At 37.4% G+C, this 24,679-nt stretch overlaps 1 protein-coding gene across 2 annotated transcripts; it reads left to right on the top strand.

Annotated features, from left to right (window-relative positions):
- Positions 1 to 4,142: 4,142 nt before the first annotated feature.
- Positions 4,143 to 24,150, top strand: slc6a2 (solute carrier family 6 member 2). Of its 2 annotated transcripts, XM_017423632.3 has the most exons (15): positions 4,143 to 4,276; positions 4,661 to 5,140; positions 6,515 to 6,646; positions 7,934 to 8,171; positions 13,205 to 13,343; positions 13,581 to 13,715; positions 14,153 to 14,256; positions 16,137 to 16,261; positions 16,362 to 16,474; positions 19,252 to 19,380; positions 19,927 to 20,026; positions 20,410 to 20,510; positions 21,720 to 21,887; positions 22,963 to 23,034; positions 24,025 to 24,150. In XM_017423632.3, exons 2-15 carry the CDS (start codon positions 4,843 to 4,845, stop codon positions 24,046 to 24,048), a joined length of 1,878 nt encoding a protein of 625 aa, XP_017279121.1. In that variant the 5' UTR covers positions 4,143 to 4,276; positions 4,661 to 4,842; the 3' UTR covers positions 24,049 to 24,150. The 2 variants fall into 2 exon arrangements, with proteins under 2 accessions (XP_017279121.1, XP_024863294.1); XM_025007526.2 differs by lacking the exon at positions 4,143 to 4,276 and having other exon boundaries at positions 4,295 to 5,140.
- Positions 24,151 to 24,679: the final 529 nt, after the last annotated feature.

The raw sequence follows: 24,679 nt of genomic DNA, 5'->3' as shown, positions 1-24,679 counted from the left end.
TGGCTTACAAGTCAGGGAAGAGCAAACACTTTTCCCGCCTCTAGAACTTCAGATCACGGAGAAGATATTCCCGTAAACGTTTGAAATAAGAGTAAAGCACTGGAGAATGCACTGCCTCACGTATCTCACATGACAGAAGGAATGCATCCAAATGATGATAAATCAGACTTGCAGGTCAACTCCTCACGGTTTTATTAGCCTTGCCAGTGAAATGTTGCAGAGGTTTTGGGCGTAATTTAGAACACCAATTTAGCATTTGATCTGAGCAGTTTTCAGATAAAACCCTCTTGTTTGGCAACATGATATGAAGTCTGCTCTCAGAGGAAACAATCAGCTGCTCTGTGAGGAGAGTGCACACACTTTGATCTTGGTTTATTGTGTAGGCTTCGATTTGTGTGGATTTTTAGGTTTTTGAACAAGCATACATATTTACAGTGCTCTCTCTGTCAAACACACACACACATCTTGCACCACACTTGACTCCTGCAGGCCTGAGCCTGGCAGCCGGTCTCCTTCAGCTCTTCGGGGAGTTCCTCCAAACCTCATTGTTAGGCTTCCTCACTGCACCAGATGACACCTTGTTGATTTTCTCTCTCCTATTATTCTCGCAGGAAAGTGAATTGTTTCTAATTTCCCATGCAATGGTTTATAAGAACACTGAAGGTCCCGGTGGGGCCAAAGTTCAAGATGCTGAATGAAAAGTGGCTTATCTCGTGGCGATATCTGCACCAGTATCTGCGGCGCAGGTTTGTTTTCTTGCTCAGATGTTTTGGGTGTTTCACATCTCTGTGTTTGATTCTTCTCCAGATGGTTTCTTTGCACAACGGGCAACAACTTTTCCTGTGGAATAATCAGGGATGGGTCAGCCTGAGGTTGTCAAAAAAAAAGGCCCAAAAATGAGTCTTTTGTGTGCCAAATAAGGTGTGGAAATGTTTATATCTTTGCAAAGAAATGTAAACACAACCCTGTGCATTCTGTTGCATGAGGAAAAAATATGTTCAGTCAATGTGCCCAATGTTTGTCCTACTTCTAAGAATCAAATGCGGATGGCGTGTTATGATGCTTGCTCAACACTGTGCCTTATGTAACTCTTTCATAACAAAAAAGCAGAAATGACGATATTAAAAATTAAACTGGTTTCTTGCAGTTTCACCAGAATATTTCTTTGAGATTTATGAACCATCTACAAAGTTTATTTTCTTTTTTTTCTGAGCCCCTTTTCAGGCCCTCTTGTAGTTTAAACAGCAGTTATGCTAATCATCATACTGTCAGACGTCAATGTTTTTGTATCCTTTAATTACCCTCCACCCTCATGCTTCGCCCATTTGTGCCCCCTATTGTTTTATGAAAGGATGTGGCCCACTAAAAGTCGTAATTCTTGAACAAATTATGCAAAAGAGACAGACAATTTGATGACAATGACAGACTTCATCTTCTCGCTGGTTTGTCGGAGACAAGGGAGCTTACATTACTTCCCTGCACCATTAAATATTACCATCCTACCCAGATTTCCCAGATGTGCTGTATATTACCTAGAAAAAATCTGTCATCTGTCACAATATAGATGACTCACACTGTTGTTTTTCTCACTAAATTTTTAAAGCATTCATGAAATAACTATTTACCATTTGAGAAACTAAAATTTAAAACTCAGAGGGAGCGCTTGGATGACACTGCTCCTATGGTGAGGCTTGGAGAGATGTAAACCAATGGGACTCATGTCCAGTCTCCACTCAGCGCTAATAATATGTCCTGATGATTATGTACCTAAAGTGGACAGTCCAGAGCTTTTGAAATGTGGTTCTGTGGAAAAGTTGTGAAACAACTTGTTGTAGATAGCTTTTTAAATGGCCTGAGTTTGGAGTTAATGAGTTAATGACTAGTTTGAGCGCAGGCACGACTAAAGTGAATTGTTGTCATGTTCAAAAAATCCTTTGGTCTTAAAAATAATTCATAGCAGTTCAACCCTTTATAACCCTTTATGCTGCCACCTTTTTTGCATTACATAGAGTTATATGCACTCTAAAAACTGATGGAATATTTTGAGAACTCAATTGTTGGGATAAAGTTGTTGGGTGAAAGGTTGGGTTAGTTTGACCAAAAAGTAGGTCAAAAGGTTTGACCCAGTGGTTAGGTCAGAGATTAACCAATTTCATTGTTCACAGTCCGCCATTTTAGGCCAAAAGTTAACCAAACAAGCCCTGACTGCACCTCTGCTTTAGGACATAATAAATAAGGGCAAGCTGGTAAAAACAACTTACAAGATGTTTAACCTGGTTGGCTTAGTTAATAACCTTAGTTTGCATGATAGACAATGAATTTGGTTTCCTACAATATCATTAGTTAGTGTTAGTTAGCTGATGCTAATAGTAGTTAGCACCAGTTAGCAACAGGGCAAGTTGTAATCATGTAATAACCCAGATTTTGTGTTGTACTTTTCATTGTTGTTCTAATTCAACAAATTAGCCATTTTAATCAATTTTGGGGATAGAAACCTTAATCCAGTATGCTGGGTCAAACTCATAACCCAACCCTGCTGAAGTCAAATGACTTGTTTTTAACCCAGCAGTTTTTAGGGTGTTGTTATTTGCAAATGCAAAAGGCAGCAGCTAGGTGTAGCACTTCTTGTCCAACCTGCAGAAACTTAAGGTTAGACACGCCATAATATTTTTGCCAGAAAAGCTAAGTAATGTGAAACCGGTGCCAATGTAAATGTTTATAAAATAGCATTGGCATAAACAGATGTGGCATTTTTGAGATTGGAGTTGTTTTAAGATGGCAACAATCCACTTGGTCTCAATCCTGTTCAGACTAGCTGTCAATCCAGTCAGAATTAAAGGATTTTTCTCCAAAATGAGACTTATGAAAGAGCTATTTACAACAGGTATGACATCAGTTGTTCATAACGTTTTCACAAAGCCCCATTTTAAACAATCCTTTAAACTCTTGCAAATGACAGAATAATAATAACGATAGTCTTTTTAAGTAAGAGATGATAAAGTTGCTAAGATCAAAATGTTTTAATGAACAAACGACAAGCTGTAAAGCTTTCTTAGTGCATGTTTTTAAAAGGAACAAAAGCCTTACTACAACCCCAAAGTCTCAGGTTAAATTCCCAGGGGCTCACAATGTGCCAGTGTCATCTTTCATTAAATTCTCATGCTGGGGTCAACATGGCAGGTCTCTTAATTTGCTCTTAGCAGTACCTCTCCATGATGGATTCTACAGATGAAGGTCCAGTCTCTACTTGAGGCCCATTTTCAGTGTGTCACCTGCACTGAAAAATGTCTTTAAAGACATTAGTTCAAATGTGAAGAGACCAACTTTATGAACAAGAAAATCAGCCTATGTGACTAACATTTTCAAACCTGTGTTGCAGCACAAAGTATTGCAGAGGAATAAGGCTAATTCACAAGAAAACAACAACACCGATCCATCATCCTCTTCTTGTTACCTGTTCATTTGCTTTGCTTTACCCTCACTGTCGTTGTTCAATCTCCACAAACAAAATCCATCCAAAAGCAGCCTTATTAGGGCTTTATAAAACAAGCACTGGAAAGCAAAAAGGACATTCATTGACTTTAATGGGATGAACTGATCAACCATATCTAATAGAAATCATTGCCCCTGGCAAAAGCTGCTGTGGAATCAAATTACACTTGGAACACAAAGCTTTTACGGCTTCTTAGAAAACTCTAATTCAATCTGTTTAGTATAGAGAAGAAACAGATAAGTCCAAATTAAAGAAAAAAAAAGTTTGGTTGTATGTTATATTCAAGTACAATGGGAACCTAAAGGTATCTAAGGTGATGTAAGATAAATAAATAATTAAAAAAGTGAATATATCAAAACTACTACCATCACAGAAATGCATAAGCTTTTTGAAGTCGTGTAAAATGCCATAAAATAATAATAAAAAATAAACAGGTTCACGTTTCTAGTTTAACAAACCAAATGTCTGATTCATAGAAAACAGGGATTCTGTCATGTCTGCCTCTGCCTGTCCGTTTGGATGGAGCTCTGCGCAGTGAAAGGCACACGCTTGGCCCTCAGGACCGTCATGCCAAGACGAAATCAAACTGAAAAGAAAGTGTTCAGTTATAAAATATCACGTGGAGGAGAGAGAGAAAACTAATTTATAAGTTCGCATTTTTTTTTATCCCCCTCTGGTTGAGAAGGCGAGCCTCAAAGTTCCCTCAGAATGGGCAGTCTTCCCTCAGATGCATCCGGACCACAGCAGCATCGGGTCATGGAAAGGTGTCCCTAAACTGATCGAGTAGGACATTTCGACTCTCAACTGCGGAGCTTTTTATTCATGTAGCATCCGAGTCTTGATCAGACAGCCTTTGCAGCCTTTTCACAATTAGAATATATGAAAAAAATCGTTGATTCTTCAAACTGCTCAGCACGTGGTGACGTATCCTTCACCGCCACTCGCTAGTACCGTGCGTCAGAAATAACAGTATTTTAGATTAATGCTGTGTCAAAAGCTCATAGACATTAACTCTGTCTAGTCTGCTAAAGGAAGGATATATGTCATTTAGTCCCGTCTCGCAGTCTTAACTTGTGTTTTCCAAAGCGCGTAACTGCGCCGCAACTTTACGCGCGGACACTTTAACCTCTCCAAACTCTCTCTGCCTCTTCCCTCCTCTCTCTCCAGCCGATGTGCGCGGAGGCATCACTTGAGGAGAACACGCGCCTCTTGGTGTTTTTTATTTTTGTCAGAGGGATAGTGATCCCCCCACCCAGCGTACAGCGACCCAGACCGTCAGCTCCGCCAGAACCCGCGGGGGGCTGTGAGAGCATCGCGCCGGCGTGGGCTTCGCGCGCACCGCAGACAAGATGAACATCCAGGTCCAACCAGAGCACAAGCTCTCGTCCGTCGCGCCGCTGAAGCAGTGCAACGTGGAGAAAAAAGAGGTGGAACTCATACTGGTGAAGGACCAGAACGGTGTCCAGTACACCAGCACCTCCATCGTCCCCGCGCCGGCTCTGCGCGCAGGTTTGCCCGCAGCCGCCTCCGAGGAAGAGCGAGAAACTTGGGGCAAGAAAATAGACTTTCTCTTGTCGGTGATTGGCTTCGCGGTGGACCTGGCCAATGTTTGGAGGTTTCCATACTTGTGCTACAAAAACGGTGGAGGTGAGCCATGTGGTTTGTTTTTTTTGGTTTTTTTTTGCCGACTTAAATGCGTAAAATGATAAATATGATCCAGAGAATAATCGATCAGTTTGGTTCAATACAAAAAACAGAAAGTGAAAGAGCCAACGAGGGTCAAATTTACCCTGCAAATGGCAGTTCATATCTGTTTATTCAAATGTTAGATTTATTTTCATATTCAACAGGTTTCGACTTTTTTTTCTAAATGTTTCAAACCACGTTTGCATCTCACCAGAAAGCAAAACTATAGCTCCTCTAAAGTCACTAACGGGAAGATTTAGACGTTTTAAGAAGATAACGTTTGTTGTTCCAATTTTAGCTCCTTCAACTTCCTTTAATAGTCCCAGGTGTATAAATAGGGAAGTGCATTTAGCTTTGATGGCGAAGTGAAGGAAAAAAACCATTCATTTGTTTACTTTTTTTTTTTTTACACAATATGCACAACCTAAACTGCACCATGCAATTTATGACTGATTACTCATGAAAATATAACATAATCATTGAGGCTTAACAGAAGTTGTTGCATATGTACTTTAAAAATAGAATATCTGAAACATGAATATCATTGTTACAACTGTGGACAGAAATGTTTTTGTTTTGTGTGTGTGTTTAAAAAAGGCTCTCCAAATGAGAAGTTAAAGTGATTTTTAAGTGATTTTTACACCATTTTTATCTTTGAAAATAATCCATCTGTTTGTGAATGTGAAGTATGACACTGATCTGTAATCCTTTCAGTTGGGTTTACTGATGACTCATGGTTTCGTACTTAAAAGTCTATCTCAGTGGTTGATCTACTGGTTGGTGCTGAGCCCCGTGTGTTGAACCAACAAAAGATTGTTTTAGTGTTTCTTTCTTTCTTTTTTTTAACATATATGACAACAGAGTGCTCTCTAGAAGCTGTGCACCAGCCTCTTGTTTGTTTTTGAGCCCATTCAGATGTTAAGAATCAACATGTTTTCGTGTGTCCTCTTGGTGGTCAACCCCACCACCGTCCTGTCGAACAAACTGGCCCGCAGCAAAATTCATTCATTACTGCGAACAATGTGTCACTTGTGATGGACAGCGTCAGGACCGATTTAATTATAAGAGGCTCTTTACTCATTGGTGGATGTGCTTCTGAAGCACAGCATGAAAACAGCTTTGAGCCTCCCCACCAGCATGCGATAGTTTGTTATTTTTCCAAGAATGTCAAGCCCCCCCACCACTCCGGTTTCCCTTTTTTTTTTTCTTCTAATTTTTGCCTTGCCCTAGCAGTTGTGGCAATATGATGCACACACGGAACACTTTCTGTAGAAAGAAAGGCTACAAACGAATCAGCAGAAAATTATTTCAGTGTGATTATTCCTGTCTTTCCAGGTGCCTTCTTGATCCCCTATATTCTCTTCTTGGTAATTGCGGGGATGCCATTGTTCTACATGGAACTCGCCTTGGGCCAGTACAACAGGGAAGGAGCAGCAACAGTTTGGAAAATATGCCCTGTCTTTAAAGGTAACTTGAAACACACACACACTGCATGTAGATTTGCAACCACACACAGGTGAATTTGCATGTCAGGCTTTCTGTAACCTTTTAAATGGTGCTACTTCCAGATCACCGTGCTCTTTTCTTTTGGCCTCTCAAGTGTCTCGCCCTTTAATTTCATCCCTCTGTTCTTCTTCTTTCCCACTGCTCAGAGGTCTGTCAGAGTCATTTGTAACTAAAACCTGTCACAGTGGCGCTTTCAACTGTCCCTTTTCTCCCCTGTATTTTTTTTTTCCAATTTGACTTGCAACATTCTCACATTTTGTTTTAATTAAATGCATGAACCAAAACCAAACCAGGATAGTATTTAATTTGCTGCATGACAGTCAGTTAAATGCGTCAGAAAGATTTGAAAAGAATGCACATGAATATATATATATATATATATATATATATATATATATACATACATACATTCAACTGATTATTAGGATCATGACAAATTTCCTGTAAATTAACTTACACAGCAGGCTTGTGAAAACATATTCAACCCTGCCCATTAGCTTAATATACAGATGTAGCAGCACCAATTTCCAGGTACGGTCAGATAAGTATCTTCTGAAGCAACACCGCTCAGTGCTTTTTTTGGCGTCAGCACTAAGGCGGGTTTGTTATTTTCCTGCGTTGAAAGAAACGGCGAGGGGTTTATGGGCTCCTCTGTTTCATGTAAAGACATCACATTCCAGCAGAGACAGAATAACACAGCCCAGAATTCACACCCCAACAGCAGGTCAGAATGATGGACAGAAGCCATTACGGCCTTGTGGATCCGTGCATGTGAAACCTATCTCAGCTTCAGAAATGTTGATCAGATAAGAGGTTGATACATACACTTTCTACTAAAACCCAGATGAAAAAAAAAAAAAAGACGTGTACGTCATGGAGATAAAATAAAGAGGTAAAGGTGTGCATGTAGGATGCTTTTTCACATGTTATACATGATTTAATAACACTTTTTGTCATGTTTTTTGGGGGGTTGAAATGTAGTTTGTGTCAGTTGCATCTGCGCTTATTTGCTGTCTCTGGAGCGTACGCCGTATTTTCAAGGATAATTTTTGATCAGCAAATTAAAAACAGACAATGAATGGTTGTCATTATAGAGAATGTAAACTAAAATAACTCATACTTGGCTTTTGTTTCCACAAAAGAATTATAAAAAAAATGTTTTTCCTGTAGCTGCATAACAGATCCAACCTTAGTACGTAGTGTCAGATGCCGAACTTCTCTCCTTAATGCTGTATTCGTCTGTCTCAGGTGTGGGCTACACGGTGATCGTCATAGCTCTGTATGTTGGCTTCTACTACAATGTCATCATTGCCTGGTCGCTGTACTACCTGTTCTCCTCCATGACCCATGAGCTCCCGTGGCTTACATGTGGCAACAGCTGGAACAGTCAGAACTGCACCGATCCTTCCGTAATCAACGGGTCCCTCCTCGGCAACGGCACATCATACGCCAAGTACAAGATCACCCCAGCAGCAGAGTACTATGAGTAAGTGAAATCTGAAATTGACTATGAATATTAGATAGTCAGATAGGAACAAATGAACAAAACTGCTATCTTTACCAAGACCTTTCTTGCATATTTTGATTGTTTTTTTGTCTCTAAATGTTTAATGAGCATTTCAATTTGGTTAGCATTGTATTCAGTCAACAGTTATGTCATGTTGAAGTTATGTTTTTTATATTTCTGTCACTACCTAAACAGTACTAGCATCCTATGTAAACCCACAATAAACAGCAATACGAGCAGAGTGACCAGAAACAGAAATGATGTCGGGCTCTAAAACTGTCCTGCCATAAGCGTTTGCCCTACAAAAGGTGTATACATAAAAAGTTCAAATGTGCCCTTTGAAGTGTTTGAAAGTGTTTGAAAGTGTGTTTATACTTCAAAGACAGCCACTTCTTCCTCAGCTTCTGTGAAGACTGACTGTGTAGCCCAAAGGAAGTCTGTGAAATGACTTGGACAATACAAGGGACACATGCTAAGCACGAGGCAGAGAATACAGGGTGCATCCATCATGGCCAATAATTGTGTCTGTTAATGGTCTGATCCCATCCTGCTGAATAACCCAATCTAGTACTGGTCTAGTTTATTTAAACACCATCCCTGGTTTATATTAAATTTTCCAGGAAATTTCTAAATTGATATGACAGATGACGCTCCTAGTATTTTTTTTTTTTTTTGATTTACCACAGGGTGGTAAATCCTCACATAACAGCTTTGGTCTTGAGAATTACAACAGAACTTCAATAAAGTGATGAAATACCAGTCAAAAAGTAGACATGAACCATAAAACCAGAACTCTTTTTTTCCAGAAAAATAATCAGTACATGTGCTTAGACAGACTGAAAACAATAGGGCACTTTAAGACAGATCTTCCATGGGGTTTGCCACTGTAGGGGATGTTAAATCCTCCTGCTTACAGCCAGCTTTGAGAACAGGAGCAAAGCCAAGGCACAGCATGAGGGAGGACAACTGAGTCAACAATTCAGTTGCTTCACCTCTTCCACTCTTCTACGACCACAAACATTTCTCAAGCTTGGTTTGCCGAGGGATCCTCATGTGCAGCAAAACTGAGCAGTAAAACAAACGCTGAAATGAAACATTCCTTCATTCTGACTTCACACCTGACCTGTGTTCTTTGATACTTGGGGGAGTTTACACTGACCAGCTGGGTTGTTTAATACATATACAAAATACCTACCAAGCTCATAATTTAGCTTTCTAAGACTGTTTATCTTCAGACCACAAATTTCTTTAAAAAACAAACCGTATGAATTCATTTGAGCAATTCATGATGTTGATTTTATCTAATCTCAGTACATGTGATTGGTACAGTAAAACACAAACTGTGCGTTCGCGAAAACTTAAACTGTTTACACTAACTCCAAACCAGTAATTTCTTAGAAAACCAGATTTGGAGTTCATTTGGGCAGTTCATGATGTTGATTTATTTAGTGAGATTATACTGTAGGTGGTTGGTACAGGAAAGCTAAAACCCTGCACTACAGAAAACTTGAACTACTTGTTAACTTAAGGACAGAACATGTTCTGTGTCCAACATGTAACCCAAAAACTAAATGTTCAGTATTTGTGTTTAAATATCCTCACAATCAACCTTTTACCAGTGAAAAACAGAACTCGTTAGGTGCAACTGGGCAAAAACCTTATCTGATGTAAAGTTAATGCAATGTAGAACTAAACAATCTTTGCACCAGTTTCTTCAGCTAAATAGGCCAACCACATTCTGTTTTGCAGAGTGTGATTCACATTGAACATAGCTATTGGTGTAAGTAATCATGGACTTTTATACAAGTAGCCATGTAATTTGAAAGAGACACACTGTAAAAAAAGTTTCTAAATTAGTGTTTGCTTGAATCACTGTGAAGTATCTGAGATTTGTTTTAGGATGGTAGAAATATGTTTTGGTTTTTGGATCCACTCAGACTAGCCATTAGCTCAACTGTTCACTCAAAACGAATGTGTGTTTCTCCAAACTGAGGTTGTTCAAAGAGCCATATTCAACACGTAAGATATTATTTCTTCAAAACATCTCCACAGAACTTGACTTAATAAACAATTAATTAGTTAATTAGCATTCAGTCAAATGCATTTTCTTCAGAATGTGCATAGACAATCACCATGATTTTTGCCAGGGTAACTAAATTAGATGAATCACCAAAATGTAAACAAAACAATTTAATATCATGAACACTTGAGAAAAAAATGTTTTTACGTCAATATTAATGGCTGAACTTTTTTTTAAATATGAAGTTTTAAACTAATAAAGTAATTTGTAATTATTTACGTAAGTCTAACTGAATTAAGTTGTAGATAGAACCCCTTTACTGTCTCCCGACTGCAGGTTTTTGTGCTATTTATGTTTGTATGAGCTGTTTCCTTCATTGTCTCCAACATTAAGACCAGGCTGCATACAATGAAGTCCCTGCCTCAAGTACACAGAGACCAATTAATGGCAACAGTGAGTGTTAGGACAGAAAGGCAACCAGCTTTCTGAGTAACAATAAGACTAAATGTGTTTAGAGTAATGGGGCCAGAGGGACTGAGACCAGTGCCGTGGCGTGCTTTTACTGGAAGCGTATTATCGATGCTATCAGATGAGCAAGAAGGCCTCAGGGTTTTACAGCTACACCGTCTCAAGGCCTTCAGATCACAGCACAGTGTCTAATGTCTTCCAAATAAACCAATGTCTTCACACCGTTATCTCCCCTCCCAAAGATTTATTATCAGCCAAACATAAATAATTGCTGAGAAGTTTCACAGATTCTTCAGACCTCGAGGTATAAAGTTGCTGAAAACACTTTTTGCTTTCAGGGGTTTTTCTTGTATTTGGTCGTTGTGTAAGCAACCTGAGATTTTGTTCAGCTTCCACTGTTTATGAGCCCATAACATTGCATCCAAACTAATGTGGATCTTCTTTCTGTAAAAAGTCTGATGGCAGTTTTGAAAAGAACAAAAGACATTTTTTTCATCTTTGTCTGCAGGATATTGTTGTCCTGGCAAAAAACAAACAAACAGTCTAACAGAACTTCTCATCCTGGGAGATACATCTAAGAATATTAAACATTTGTTGTATTCCTTCTTTGTTTTTGATTTTACGTTTTTGTTTATTTATTTGTTTTTTGTTTTTTTTTTCTCATGGATCATCACTGAAACAGACAGACAGAGGACTTATGATTAAAAAATGGTTTTGTTACAATTAAAAAAAAAACTATCTGATGTAAAGAAGTGTGTATATTATAGTACATAAATGATCAATCAGTAATTATTTCAATTAAGTGAGTGATGCAAGCAACCAGCTATTTTATTAGGTATGTTTTTAGCCAAATGCACAATACAATTTGATTTTTATTTATTTTGTGAAAATGACACAAAAAGCTGGTAAAGTTGTTATGGTTGCTAAATACTAAATATTACACTCTACTAGTGTAATATTTAGTTAAAAAAAAAACAAAAAAACTGTTCTTGCATATAACTCTCCTAAAACCTGAAACTGTGTTTATTTTAGTAGGATTAGAGAAAGTACAGAAAATAGCAATTATGTTTTCTCTTTCTTTCTCCTTAAAAGCTGTAAAATATCAGGCAAATGGCAGCCTTGAACCAAATGTGTCTGTAAACACCAATGTTTGTACACCTGCTCTAATAAATTCTTAGCTGCACACTCATCAGATTTTAAGTAACAGACGGAAATAACAATACGTTCTTTCTAGCCTGAGTAGTACCAGGTGTACCCATAAATAAATGCATCACACCTTTTAAAAATGTCACCAGAGGCTCTTTAAGAACAAAGATGACTTGTAGTGAGTGGGGGGCTTCCAGAGTAAAAAAAAAAAAAAAAAGATTTATATACATTTTCCATTGTGTTTCTCTTAAAATATACTCCAAAACATGCTGAGAAGATAAGTAATTTGCAGCCTGACAGATAAAAGCCAATAAAGCTCTCCGGAGTGCTCTTTTTCTGAGCATAACGGCTGTGATAAATGAATGTAATGTATCACAGAATGTTAACCCTAATCCACCTTTGTACAATAAGTAGGATGATTCCTTCCCACTACTCTACAGCAGACATTTCAAAGAAGAAGAAGAAGAAAAAAAAGAGCTTGCAGCTGGAATAAATATTTAGATAGAGAATCAAGAGACACCATTTGTCTTCCCTCGTTTCTTTGTATCATAAAACATTTTTCAAAGCCAGCCTTCACCTTAAAGCATATTTGCAGGAAGAAAATTTTTGATGTGAATTTAGGTGAGAAAGAAAAGCAATATTTGACTTTTAAAGCCAGCAGATGCTTTTCTAAATTTAACTACATGAAGCTTTCACCCACAAGTGTACCTTTATTAAAACATTTATTACTGGAAGGGTTGACTGATAGTGGGGTGAGCATCTGTCCCATTCTTCTTCTTCTTTTATCTTCACCTGATATCTATTTGTGGGCTGTTTTCTTATGACTCCCATGTCTCACCTGGGTGGGCCTGTTGAAGAACACAACAAAAGCATGCTTAACAATTAGATACTTCCAAAAAGAGAAAAAGAAAAAACAGAATAATATGCCAAACCTCAGGCAGTTTACATCACCTTACGTGTGTCAAGTTCTGCATAAATTATGTTTTAACAGAAAATACATCTAATGTGAGCCATAAATAAGATGAAGTTAAACATGCATTTTTGACACTTTAAGGAGAATTAAAGAATTCATATTTTATGTGTACAAGAGCAGCTGATTAACAGAAAACCAACCACAGATTGTTTGAACAAGATTTGAAGAGCTGGAGATTTTGAAGGGTTTTTTTTTTAATGTAAAAAAGTTTGAGATCTTGGTAAAAGTTTTCTATAAAATCACTGAGGGTGTCAACAATTTAAAACCTTCAATGGTTATCCCAATCCTTTCAGAAGTGTTAACAAAACACAACCATCAATTGAAAATGAGTGCACATAAATTGAAAAAGTGCCTTCTTGATAATATTGTATGCTACATTTAATCCTCCTGTCTCATTCTTTGCAGACGGGGTGTTCTGCATCTCCATGAAAGTAGGGGAATCCAGGACCTGGGCTTGCCCCGCTGGGAGTTAACGTTGTGCTTGGTTGTGGTGGTCTTCATCCTTTATTTCAGTCTGTGGAAAGGTGTCAAGTCATCAGGAAAGGTATGGGTCCAAGAAACAACTGTTGCTTCCTTGAGCCTTTATATTTACATGCTGTTCAGATTTGGTACGGTATAATACAAAGTAGCTATGTGAAAACAAACAAACACAAATGTTTAACAATCATTTATTATTTTACGATAAAATTTCAGTACTATTTTGCTGATTTCTATGACATAACAGGATGCTAATGTATCTTTTACTGTTCAAAAATCCTAATTCTTCTCTGTGTTTTCTCAGGTTGTGTACATCACAGCTACTATGCCCTACATTGTCCTGTTTGTGTTGCTCATCAGAGGCATAACTCTACCAGGATCTATAAACGGCATCAAGGCCTACCTCAACATTGACTTCAACAGGCTCAACAATCTAGAGGTTAGAGACAGTTTGTGAGCTACGGCCCATCTGTGGGTGTTGGGGATTAGGTTTTATAAGAGATCTTTTTTCATTAAAGCTTTTATTTATTTATTTGTTTTATTTTTTGGTAACTTACAGGAACTATTTATCTTGAATGCTATGATTAGCATTTGTGTCTGGGGATTACATCTTCATTGCTGTAATCCACTGGGAGGAATACTTTATGTTATTAAGTCATAATGGCTAAAAGCTAAATTCCATCTGTCCCTCCTATACAGAAGATATCTATAAAAAAGTGAAAGAAGACACTCTGGAAACACATACTGTACCTGACACAATCATGCACCAACCGAGCTAATGCATGCTTAAAAGGGTTGAAAAAAAGTTAATGTTCTGCTTGACTTCATTTACGGGTGAAAGTTCAAATGGCTTTTTTTTTTTTTTTTAACCCATAGGTGTGGATTGATGCAGCCACTCAAATATTTTACTCTTTGGGAGCAGGATTTGGTGTGCTCATTGCATTTTCCAGCTATAACAAGTTTAACAACAACTGCTACAGGTAAGGGGTTTAAAACGGATTACTGATAATCTAAAACAAACCCACAGCAGCGTCCTGCTGTTTCTAAGCAGCTCGTCTTTTTCATAACGTAACTGGATAACACAGCAGAGATGATGCTAATCTGTCTAACCCACCTCAGTGCGGGGTGCACAAGGACAGATAAAGTACAGGCCAGGAAGGGTTGCCAGGTAATAGCCAAAGGCAACATGGTGGCTTATTTTCCCCCTTTGTTAGTAGGTTGGGATGGGGTTGTTGAAGACAAATGGTTTTGTGTAAACAGCAGAAGGAAAAAAAAAAGAAAAAAGAAATTCTAGCTGGAGAAAAACAGTCTTAATATAATTTGTTAAAATGACTTCACCCCTACAATGCAATAAACAATATAATCAATATTTTATTATCAAATAACCTCTCAATGGGGGTCAAAGAATGCAAAGTGTCATCATAGTGCCTTTAAAGATTAATGTTAGTATGATGGTGTGGTTTCAGTTTTATGGATCCCCTCCCACTTGTCTGATCCCATTTCCTTCACTCATCTCAACCCCAGATTGGGCCTCTTCTTCTTTTAAGTTCTCTTGAAAATTATGCATGGACTGATGGCACATGGGATTTTCATTATGATCTTTGTGCAAATGAGCAAATTTAACTGGGTGAAAGGCAATGGTAGAAGAGAAGCACAATAAGAAAGAGCAAAAGCAGGCTTGCATTTGAATGTTGACAACAATTATAGAAAACAAATAATGTTTAGTGCAATAAATCAGCGTATTCTCCATGATGTTGCAGTATATGACCAGAAAAAAAAATCTTATGACTGTAAAGCAGGAGGTGAACAAGTCATAGAAAAAGCTTTTTAAAAAAAATGGAAAAAGGAAATAAATCAAGAGTTCTGCAATACAGATAATGTAACCCCCCCCCCCCACCCACCAAAAAAAAAGGAAGAAAAGAAACAAACAAAACAAAACAAAAACTTCAGTTTATCAACAAATGACCTCACAGTAAAAAGGAAGCCTGTGTATCAACAGCTACTAAACAACTAACAGAAGTTCAGTTTGGCAGGGACCACTTGTGGGTGGCCAGAATGTAAACAGCAATGCCAGGTTCCCTGCCAGAAGGTGAACAGGACTGTTGGAACAGAAATCTATTCCATAGGCAGGCCAGGCAGCAAGCTGATGAGGCAGGGTCTATACAGAAGATGATGTAGTTGGAAGTGCACCCACTGGACACCCTTGGATTTGTGTCAGAGTAGGGGAATCCACCTGGACCCCTTTGGAAACTTGGCGTAGAGGAGGGACCTCTGCAGACTCCAGGAAAGGAACAGGACACAGAGGGGCATCTACAGACTCTGTGGCTTGGGAGCCAGGCATAGGCTTTGACCCAGAAGCTCCTGTTTTGGGCACAAAGAGTGTAAACTTTGGCAAGGACTTAGGCTGCGGTGGCTCAACTGGCTGGCTGGAGGTATCCAAGGCTCAGAGACTGAGCAGTAGAGTGGAACCAGTCATAGCTTAAGAGTGAAGTGGTTCTCTTCAAATTTACAGTAGAGCCATCTGGTTCAATCTCTCGGCCAAAGGTGTCTACAGTTCTAGCCCCACTGTATTTCAGTGAGCTCCAAGTGTGTATATGTCTAACAGAAAACAACAACTAAAGATAAAGGTAACAAAAAATAAAACATATATTAATTGTAACCCATTCATGCAAAATGAGTCATAAAGAGGGATTTTTGCATTTTGAGTTATTACCATTTTCAAATTCTCCATACCAAAAGCTTCAAAACGATATATAGTTTGTTGAAGTTTGAATATTTATCACCTAGCTAACACAGCATATTGGTCTGGAGGGATGTTGTTGGGAATATGTTAACTAAGATCTTTCTTGTTTTTATTTAGGGATGCTCTCTTGACCAGCACTGTGAACTGCGTCACCAGTTTCTTCTCAGGGTTTGCCATCTTCTCTGTGCTTGGATATATGGCAAACAAGCATAATGTGAAGGTAGAAGATGTAGCAACAGAAGGTAAATAATCCATAGAAGGAGATAAAAAATGAAAAATTCCTATTAAACATTGTCAGTCTGTGTATTTCTGTTGTTGATTTTGCATCTGTTGTACATTTAGGGGCAGGTTTGGTGTTTATCATCTACCCAGAGGCAATTTCAACACTGCCTGGCTCAAGATTTTGGGCTATTGTGTTCTTCATCATGTTGCTGACTTTGGGCATTGACAGCTCGGTGAGTACGATCAACCACTAATCAAAGGTTATATGGTATGCCTGATATGCCATAACAGGACAAAAAAAAAAAAAAAAAACACTAGTCAAAGGCTAAACTGCAAAAACTCTCAGAACAGGCAATAAAAGCTTCAAAAAAATCCAACATTTTCTATTATAACAGACAATGGATGGATGGATGCACTGATAGATATTATGCCAACAGAAACACTTTAACGAAGTATTGCAGTGACGTTTTTTTGTAAGACTTCCTCAGACTAAATAAAACCTCTTCTATGCTCTAAATGACCTGCATAACTGATTAAAACATTGTTGGATTGTGGCAAATTAGGAAAACCTCCTTCAGTGTGAAGACCATCATGCTACCCTCTTAGTACTCACCAACTTAGGTTTTCCCCTGCTATTTTTTACATCCTTGATATCCTCCCCAGCACCTTCACCACACTTCATCACAAGCTAACACTAGCGCAGTGCTACCATATTTGCACTAGGATGTTTTCATGACCTTATCAAGATCTGCAGAACTTTTTTGTATACAGTATATGGAAAGTTTTGGGCCTCTTCTATCAGTTTCAGCATTGCTATTATTAAACAAATGTAATTACATTTTGCCTAGGGATATTTCCTTTCAAGTTGGCAGCAATATCATTCTTATAGGTCAAAATCTGGAGCAATGAAGTTATAATTATCAAAATAGTTTATCATGTTTACAATTATTATTATTTATCAAGGAATGATATAATCACAAATAATACCAAAAAATGAACCAAATCAAAACTAAACAGTTTCATATGAAGTGCAACTAATCTAAAATATATAATGAGCCAGTTTAGTGCCACGTTTAATACAAGCCTTTTTAAATTTGCACATATCATTATTAAAATCAGTATTAAATTTATATTTTAAAAAAATCTACAAACTGTTCATAAGAATCACTGAAGCTACTATTCTGTCTTTCATCTTTTCTCATTGAGATCAAGGTTATTCAAGTAATTTTTGGCACATTAATGCTGTAAAGTTTACCTGCCGTTCATATTTTAAGCATCACTGCATTTAATGTTATTTTTCAACCCTACTGCGGGAATGGATTAAACGAAAAGCCCCGTTAAAGGTCAGATAGTTAGACAGAGGGTATAATATGTTCATTACTGTACATATATTGCTGACAATACAATAGTGTTTCAAATTAGAGCTTCACAAGAACTCTCCTTACATTGACACCTGTACGAAGGTGGCTAAAGAATTGAATAGTTTTTTTTTTACTAGTCTAGACATTGATAACTGAGTGTGGAAAAAAAGAAAAGTCAGTTTTAAATTAAACATATTTTCTTCATTCTTGGCCCAGAGCTAAGAAAATTGGAATTGTAAATACTGCTGTATACATCTAGTAAACCATTTGTATTTGTACATTTTATTGCGATAGCAATCATTCATAAATATTTGCCAGGCAGGTTGTAGGTGGGGTGTTTATTACACATTATAACTGTGGGAACTTTATGCTCATTGCATGATAATTTGCAAGAAAGTGATGGAAAGTAAAATTGTGTTTCAATTGGCATGAGGTCAGTATAATTACGAAAGAAGTCATATGTACTTTGATGCAAGTTAACTAAAACTTGTTGTGTGTTGTATTCTCATGACTACTTTGCTGATTTTATATTTTTATGTCAGGCATTAAAAATATAAAATTGTTTACAACTAAGAACCAACAAGTATAAGCAACTTAGGTAAATTGTGGTTTAATTTGTTTGTGGAAAGTATTATGCATTTTTAACTCATATGGGTATTTTTCAAAACTTCATTGTTCACAGGGCTTTTACCTCATCTCAAAATGGTTTTGTGACCACCTGTAGCTAAAACACACAACTTATGTTTTAGTTTAGGATGCGGTTACTACATTAAACACACACAAGAAAATACTAAAAACAAAAACTGTCTGTCACGGGTAAAAAAATATGATGGTACAGGTTTGGGTTCTGAAAATCTGGGACTGTTTATGCTGAGAAGTAAATGAGTGACAAAGAGCAGGTGTGAAAGCTGAAAACCAGGTAAAGAAAAATTAACCAAAACAAATTAAACTAAACAAGAAAATACTGTAAAACATGAAAATGAAAATAACAAAAGCAAGAATATATTTGCATGAAAGTAGCATTCTTTACAGGGATGCGTATTACCTGCTACCTTGAATGCTAAAATTTTGAACAAAAATCTTGCATTCTCTGTTAGCACTCTCAGCTACTACCACGCCAAATTTTAGCTCAACATCTGTGAAGTTGACTGATTTATAACAATACTTACAATTTGCTATGGTGGGCATTTTGAATCAAGGAGACTCACAAAGGAAATCACTTGTGATTGTACATCCAGTGATTACTTTCTGAGCATTTCATAAAAATCCGTTCACTAGTTCAGGAGATATTTTGCAAATAGACAGAAGGACAAATGAACTAATGTACACACACATTTACAGGCAACTGCGTTAATGCCGACATTTCATGGTTGCAGGCTATAACAAATATAACACAGATCCACAAAGATAAAAAAAAAACATTTTCAAAAGTGACACAAAACCCCTTAAAAGCCCTAAAACCACAACAAGAACATCCATAGTCCTTGAAATACACAGTGATATTGATGGATTTTGTGCGGTACTGTCTACAGTGGTTACTCTCCTGGTTAAACTACTGCACTTCAATTATGTACGGTACATTATTATTGCACACTAGCAATTTTGAGAAACCTATAATTATCGTCTTCATGTTGATTTGTTTCCTTCAGATGGGTGGAATGGAGGCGGTCATCACAGGCCTGACAGACGACTTTAAGATTCTCAAGAGAAACAGAAAGCTCTTCACCTTCGCCACAGCTTTTGGAACCTTCCTCTTTGCCCTGCTTTGCATTACTAATGTCAGTATCAACATTTATAATGATGTTTGAGCATTTTTTTTTTCATTCACTTCATTAAGTTCATAAATAGTAGCAAATATGGTTTGAGATAGCTGATTAGATAAAGTATTTCGAGGTCAGCAGAGTTGTGACGAATTAGATGTTTGAACTGTACTTGACTCCAGCCGCATGACGTGCTGACGTCACTGAAGAAATGCTTCGAAATTAACAGAATTCCCTGAGAGAAATCATCAAAGGAGCTATTACATCACACTTTAATAACAATTTAAAATTGAATTAAAGGTCCATCCAGGGAGAATAATCAGTTTATTCAGAGGTCCCTCTTTATTTACAGAAGCACATGGCAGCAAGAAAAAGAAATGCAGCTTACAGAGACACAAATGTATCTGTGTTTTGAGATAGACAGTTCTAGCAGTTAGACTTAAAGTGCAAAACAAGCATCTTGTGTACATTTTTTTTTTTGGTTCAATGGTCTGCTTATCTTGAAGAGTAAAGATTTATACATCCTCAGGCAAACATATTTCCTTTTGCTTCCCTCCTCCATAGGGTGGGATCTATGTTCTGACCTTGCTAGACAAGTATGCAGCAGGGACTTCTATACTATTTGGTGTGTTAATTGAGGCCATCGGAGTGTCATGGTTTTACGGTAAGAACTTCTAATTATGTCATCTTAGTAGTATCATATATCACAAGAAAATAAGACCTGAATGAAGTAAAGAGGGAAAAAATACTGTAAGGGTCTTGTCTAATGACTGTTTTTTTATGGCAGCCAGAAGAACAAAGTAAATAGAAGTTACACTAAAACAATCCTGTTGAGATAACTGAGCTAACACATCAAAGTAGAAAAGTACTAGACCAGAAAAATATCACAAGAGGATGCCTGAAAACCACATGCATTGTTCTCCATGCTTTGGTTCAGTGAAGCTGAATACTTGGAAGAAAGCACTTGCTTTAGCCTTTGGCGATGGAATACTGATTATGTTACTTCACTCACCACTGTAACCATTTGGCTTTTCGTGCTCTCTGCAGGTGTGGATCGCTTCAGTGAAGACATTCAGCGAATGATGGGCTTTAAGCCAGGCCTTTACTGGAGGCTGTGCTGGAAATTTGTCAGCCCAGCTTTTCTGTTGGTAAGATAAATAAAAGCATCAAGTCTCGGATTCCTCAGATAGTGGTAATATCTGAATCCAAAACCTAAACTAAACAAATGAGACTGCTTGATTTGATCCTGTCTGCCTTATTTGAAATACGTAAGATACATTTAAATATTTATATTGCATTCATGTGAAAACTGACGGGAAAATTAATGTGATAGCACGAATGACACACAAAACAAAGCACTTAGTGCCACCACAAAAGCTCACACTCATTCATCAGGTGTCAGGCTTGTGTCATGGACCCAGAAGGATGGTGAAAATGAGAGAATCAGTTTAAGCTACAATGCATCTCCTGATGAGTCCTTTGTAGGCAGGTAGAGTTGTGTGTCTCAGTGTGCATTAGAGAAATCATATGGCTGTATTCACAAATATTCAGGCATGGGTGTAAACAGTTATCAACTTCCTTTAATGCAAATGGCTTTCTGCGCCCTCCCATGGGGAACTGTGGAAGTTTACATAAATAAGAATATTTCATGGTACAAAAATAAATTATTGTTGTTTTACGTATGTGTCATAGTATAGTTAGAACTTTCTCAGAGGCAGTGTTTTGTAGTAAAAATCGACACATCTTTTTTGGGGAAAAAAATGAATGAATTCCATTTATCTCCCTTGCTTCATTACTGTTTTTGTCACACTGTTTGTTCTTGCATAGATTACTTCTATTACAATAATCATTTCACGTGCTCAGTTTGTTCTGTTTATACATTAACGAAAAAATTTTGAGAGCACATTCTCGTCCTTAATTTGTATGACCTGGTGCAGGACTCCTCTTGCTGTTAACGAAAGCTTCCTGTTACTCACACTGCATGCTTGTTTTATTGTTCTACTACATGCAGAATGAATATGTTAGAGATCACAAACATCATGTCACAGTATTGGATGACGGATTACAATCATCACAATAATGTCCACAGTTCTGTGTACACATACCATTGTTCCCTATTGAAATTGTTCTAAAAGGACAAATAGATTTTTTTTTTTGTAATTTATACAAATTTATTTGAGTTATAAAAATTAAAATGTATGATATCTGTCAAAAAATAAATAAATCTTGGTTATTTACTGCTGTCATCTTTACATACAGTATCTCAGTTCCTCTGATTCTCTTGACTACCAGAGTCACCAATACAAATATAACCCACTAAAAATGTTCCTTGTCTGTTCTCTATTTTTCCTTCACAGTTTGTGGTAATAGCCAGTACTTTGACATCATCGGGCCTGAAGTATGATGACTATGTCTTCCCTACTTGGTCCAACCATCTGGGCTGGGTAGTGGCCATGTCCTCCATGCTGTTTGTCCCCTTTTACGCCTTGTATAAATTCCTCACTGTACCAGGAACTTTCAAGCAGGTCTGTATGAAAACATGTTTGTGACAAATTACAGTAATTTCTGATATACGAGCATTTTAAGAGATATCTGAACAGTCACACTGGATTAAAAGCAAAATCAGGGTTAATCAGTGGTCACAGTAAAAAAAAAAAAAAAGAGGTTTTTGCTGGCTTAAGCTAGTTTCATCAGAATGGATGAAACTAGCTTTGAATGGAGCTATTTTTATCCCTCAGCAGCCCCAGTGTCATCTTTACTCTGCTGCCATAATTCCCACATCTCACTGGTATTTCCCGTTGATAGTTTTAGGTTGTAACCCCCCTTAAGAAAAAAAGAAAAAAGAACCTCTGAAACCATTCCAATAAAATTGTGTCGCCTCTTGCATGTCAGATTGCATCTTCCCCTGTGCATCTCTCTTCCGGGCTTGAATTGATTAATCCTCAAAGGACCTATAAAGACATGGGAAATTATTGTAAATGGAAAGCCTCAAAGAAATTTCAAATGTTAAAATCTTTTAAAAATCTTCTTCTTTTTCTGTCGACTGTTCACTTTTCAAGGGTCGCCACAGTGACCTCCTTCTAACTCTGTCTTTTGCGTCCTCTGTCCCCACTCCAACTACCTCCATGTCCTCTCTAACTGCATCCATATATCTCCTCTTTGTCTTTTTTTCCTGGCAGCTGCGTCTCTAATGTCCTTCTACCAATATACCCACTGTCCCTCTCAACATGTCCAAACTATCTCAGTCTGGCTTCTCTAACTTTATCTCCCAGTTGTTCAACCTCTGATGACCTCATTCCTAATCCTGTCCATCCTTGTCACTCCCAAGGAGAACCCAACATCTTTAGCTCTACCACGTCCAGTTCTGTCTCTTGTCTTTTTGTCTTCAAACCATACAACACAGCTGCCCTCACCGCTGTCTTGTAAACCTTTGACGTTTGCTGCCACCCTTTTGTCACAAATCACTCCTGCAACTTTTCTCCATCCACTCTCTTCTTCACCTCTTTACCACAATAAAACGTGGGTTAAGTATGATTTTTAGATGATAAAGTGAATGAAAGGGGATGAAATGGATTTTTTGTGTGTGTATGTGTTTTGCAGAAAATAGCTTACTGCATCACTCCAGAACATGAGCATCACATGGTGGCTGAAGGAAATGTGCGTCAATTCAAAGTAAGTGCGACTTTTATGATTTTGTCTGTGTTTCACCTTGGAAGTAATGTAGTAGTAGTAAAGTATTAGTGTAATAGTACATGTATTTACACTGAACCATTGCAATGTGGACATCAGGGTGTGATGCATTCTATAAGATGAAGAATATAAGTCACAGGGGATCACTTGATCACTACTCTCATCTAGAAGTGGGTGTACATGTTTTATTTTTGTTCTTTTTATTATTTTGCTAACTGCTAAAACAGAAAAGGGATTGAAGAAAGTACAATGCTGTGAGCTTTCTACAACAAAGCAAAGCAACAATATTTAGATCTGATGACACACAGAAGCTCAAAGCCCTGCATTTTTGTTTGTTGTTAGGAGGACCAGAGAAATGTGAATGTATGAAAAGCCAAATTTGTCATCATTTGTGTGTGGAATGCCAAAATAGGATCATAATTGATATGTTTTGAAATGCTCTTTGACGTCCAATAAAAACACCATTAGCTATACCACCAGGCGCTTAATGAGCACCGCCTGGGCACAAATAGCACATTAGCACTCACCTGTTAGATGTCATTGTTTAACACTTTATTCCTTTAGTATTTTCACTTGGACGATGTTATCCAGTTACCTATTGCCTTTTATTTTGCATTTTAGGTTAAAATTTTCCAACACAGTCCTTTATTTTGTTGTTGAGCAAAAGAGATACCCTTTGAAGTTTATCATGTTTTTGCTTTGACACATGGAAAGGTGATTCATTTTTATGTCTGTTTCTGTTTGTTTAAAATAATGACAAAAAACAACTTTTTTTTTCTTCCTGTTTTACCAAAATTGTACAAAAAAATGTACAATTGTACAAAATTGTACTGTAACCCTGTAATCAAGATTTGTGTGCACCATTACACCTCTAATTCTTAGTGATATTTTGAGAAACAAGAAGGTAAAACAGACTTAGTAATGATGTTAGGTCACAAAGCAAATAAAACATTGTTTTGCTTTGTTTTCCAGCTCAGACATTGGTTAGCCATTTGATCACAAATACCCAGATCTCTGTCATCCATCATCTGGATTTCCTGTGTGCCATCACTGGGCAGCCAGACATGGAGAGCAACAGGCTTGAATCTCTTCTTCTCCCTGTGCAGTTATGACAACGCCTCAAAGCACTTTTATTTCAGACTTCTACCTGCTAGTATTATGAAACAATTCAAAAGAGAAGGGCACCCAAAGGGAGAATTAACAGTGACTTCCCCAACTTGGCAACATTGTTTTTGCTTTTTTACATATATCATTTATCTCATCCCAACCTTTGTCATGGTTTTGGAAAGAGATCTATTACCTCTTGTAAGAAATAGATATTAAAATTAGAAATCAAGCAATCCTATTGTGCTTACGTATTACTGAAAAGGAAATAAAAAGATTTTAAATAGAATATATAAGGTATAATTTTGCTTTTTCATAGGAAGGAAATGTGTTCTTTTTATCCTGTTAGCACAGTAGCTTATCTCTGTCAGTGCCTTATGAAGTGAAACATTTATTATTATTATTAGGTTTTTTGTGTTTGTTTTGGTTTTTATAGTCCATCTAAAACAAAATAAGAGAAAACTGTGTTAACTCAGGAACAGAAAAATCAGAAAAATCAAAATTGTTTGTGAATAGCAATCTC

Source organism: Kryptolebias marmoratus, linkage group LG15 (genome assembly GCF_001649575.2).
Source record: "Kryptolebias marmoratus isolate JLee-2015 linkage group LG15, ASM164957v2, whole genome shotgun sequence".
Taxonomy (NCBI): Eukaryota; Metazoa; Chordata; class Actinopteri; order Cyprinodontiformes; family Rivulidae; genus Kryptolebias; species Kryptolebias marmoratus.
Note: the sequence above shows the minus strand (reverse complement) of the source record. Positions and strands in the feature narration are given on the sequence as shown.

What these genes read in the sequence shown, in the direction of transcription:
- slc6a2 (XM_017423632.3), top strand. Translation starts at nt 4,843, where the DNA reads ATGAACATCCAGGTCCAACCAGAGCACAAGCTCTCGTCCGTCGCGCCG. An exon ending in AATATGCCCTGTCTTTAAAG is followed by an intron (nt 6,647 to 7,933) that starts GTAACTTGAAAC and finishes CGTCTGTCTCAG; the next exon opens with GTGTGGGCTACACGGTGATC. An exon ending in GAAATGTGCGTCAATTCAAA is followed by an intron (nt 23,035 to 24,024) that starts GTAAGTGCGACT and finishes TTTGTTTTCCAG; the next exon opens with CTCAGACATTGGTTAGCCAT.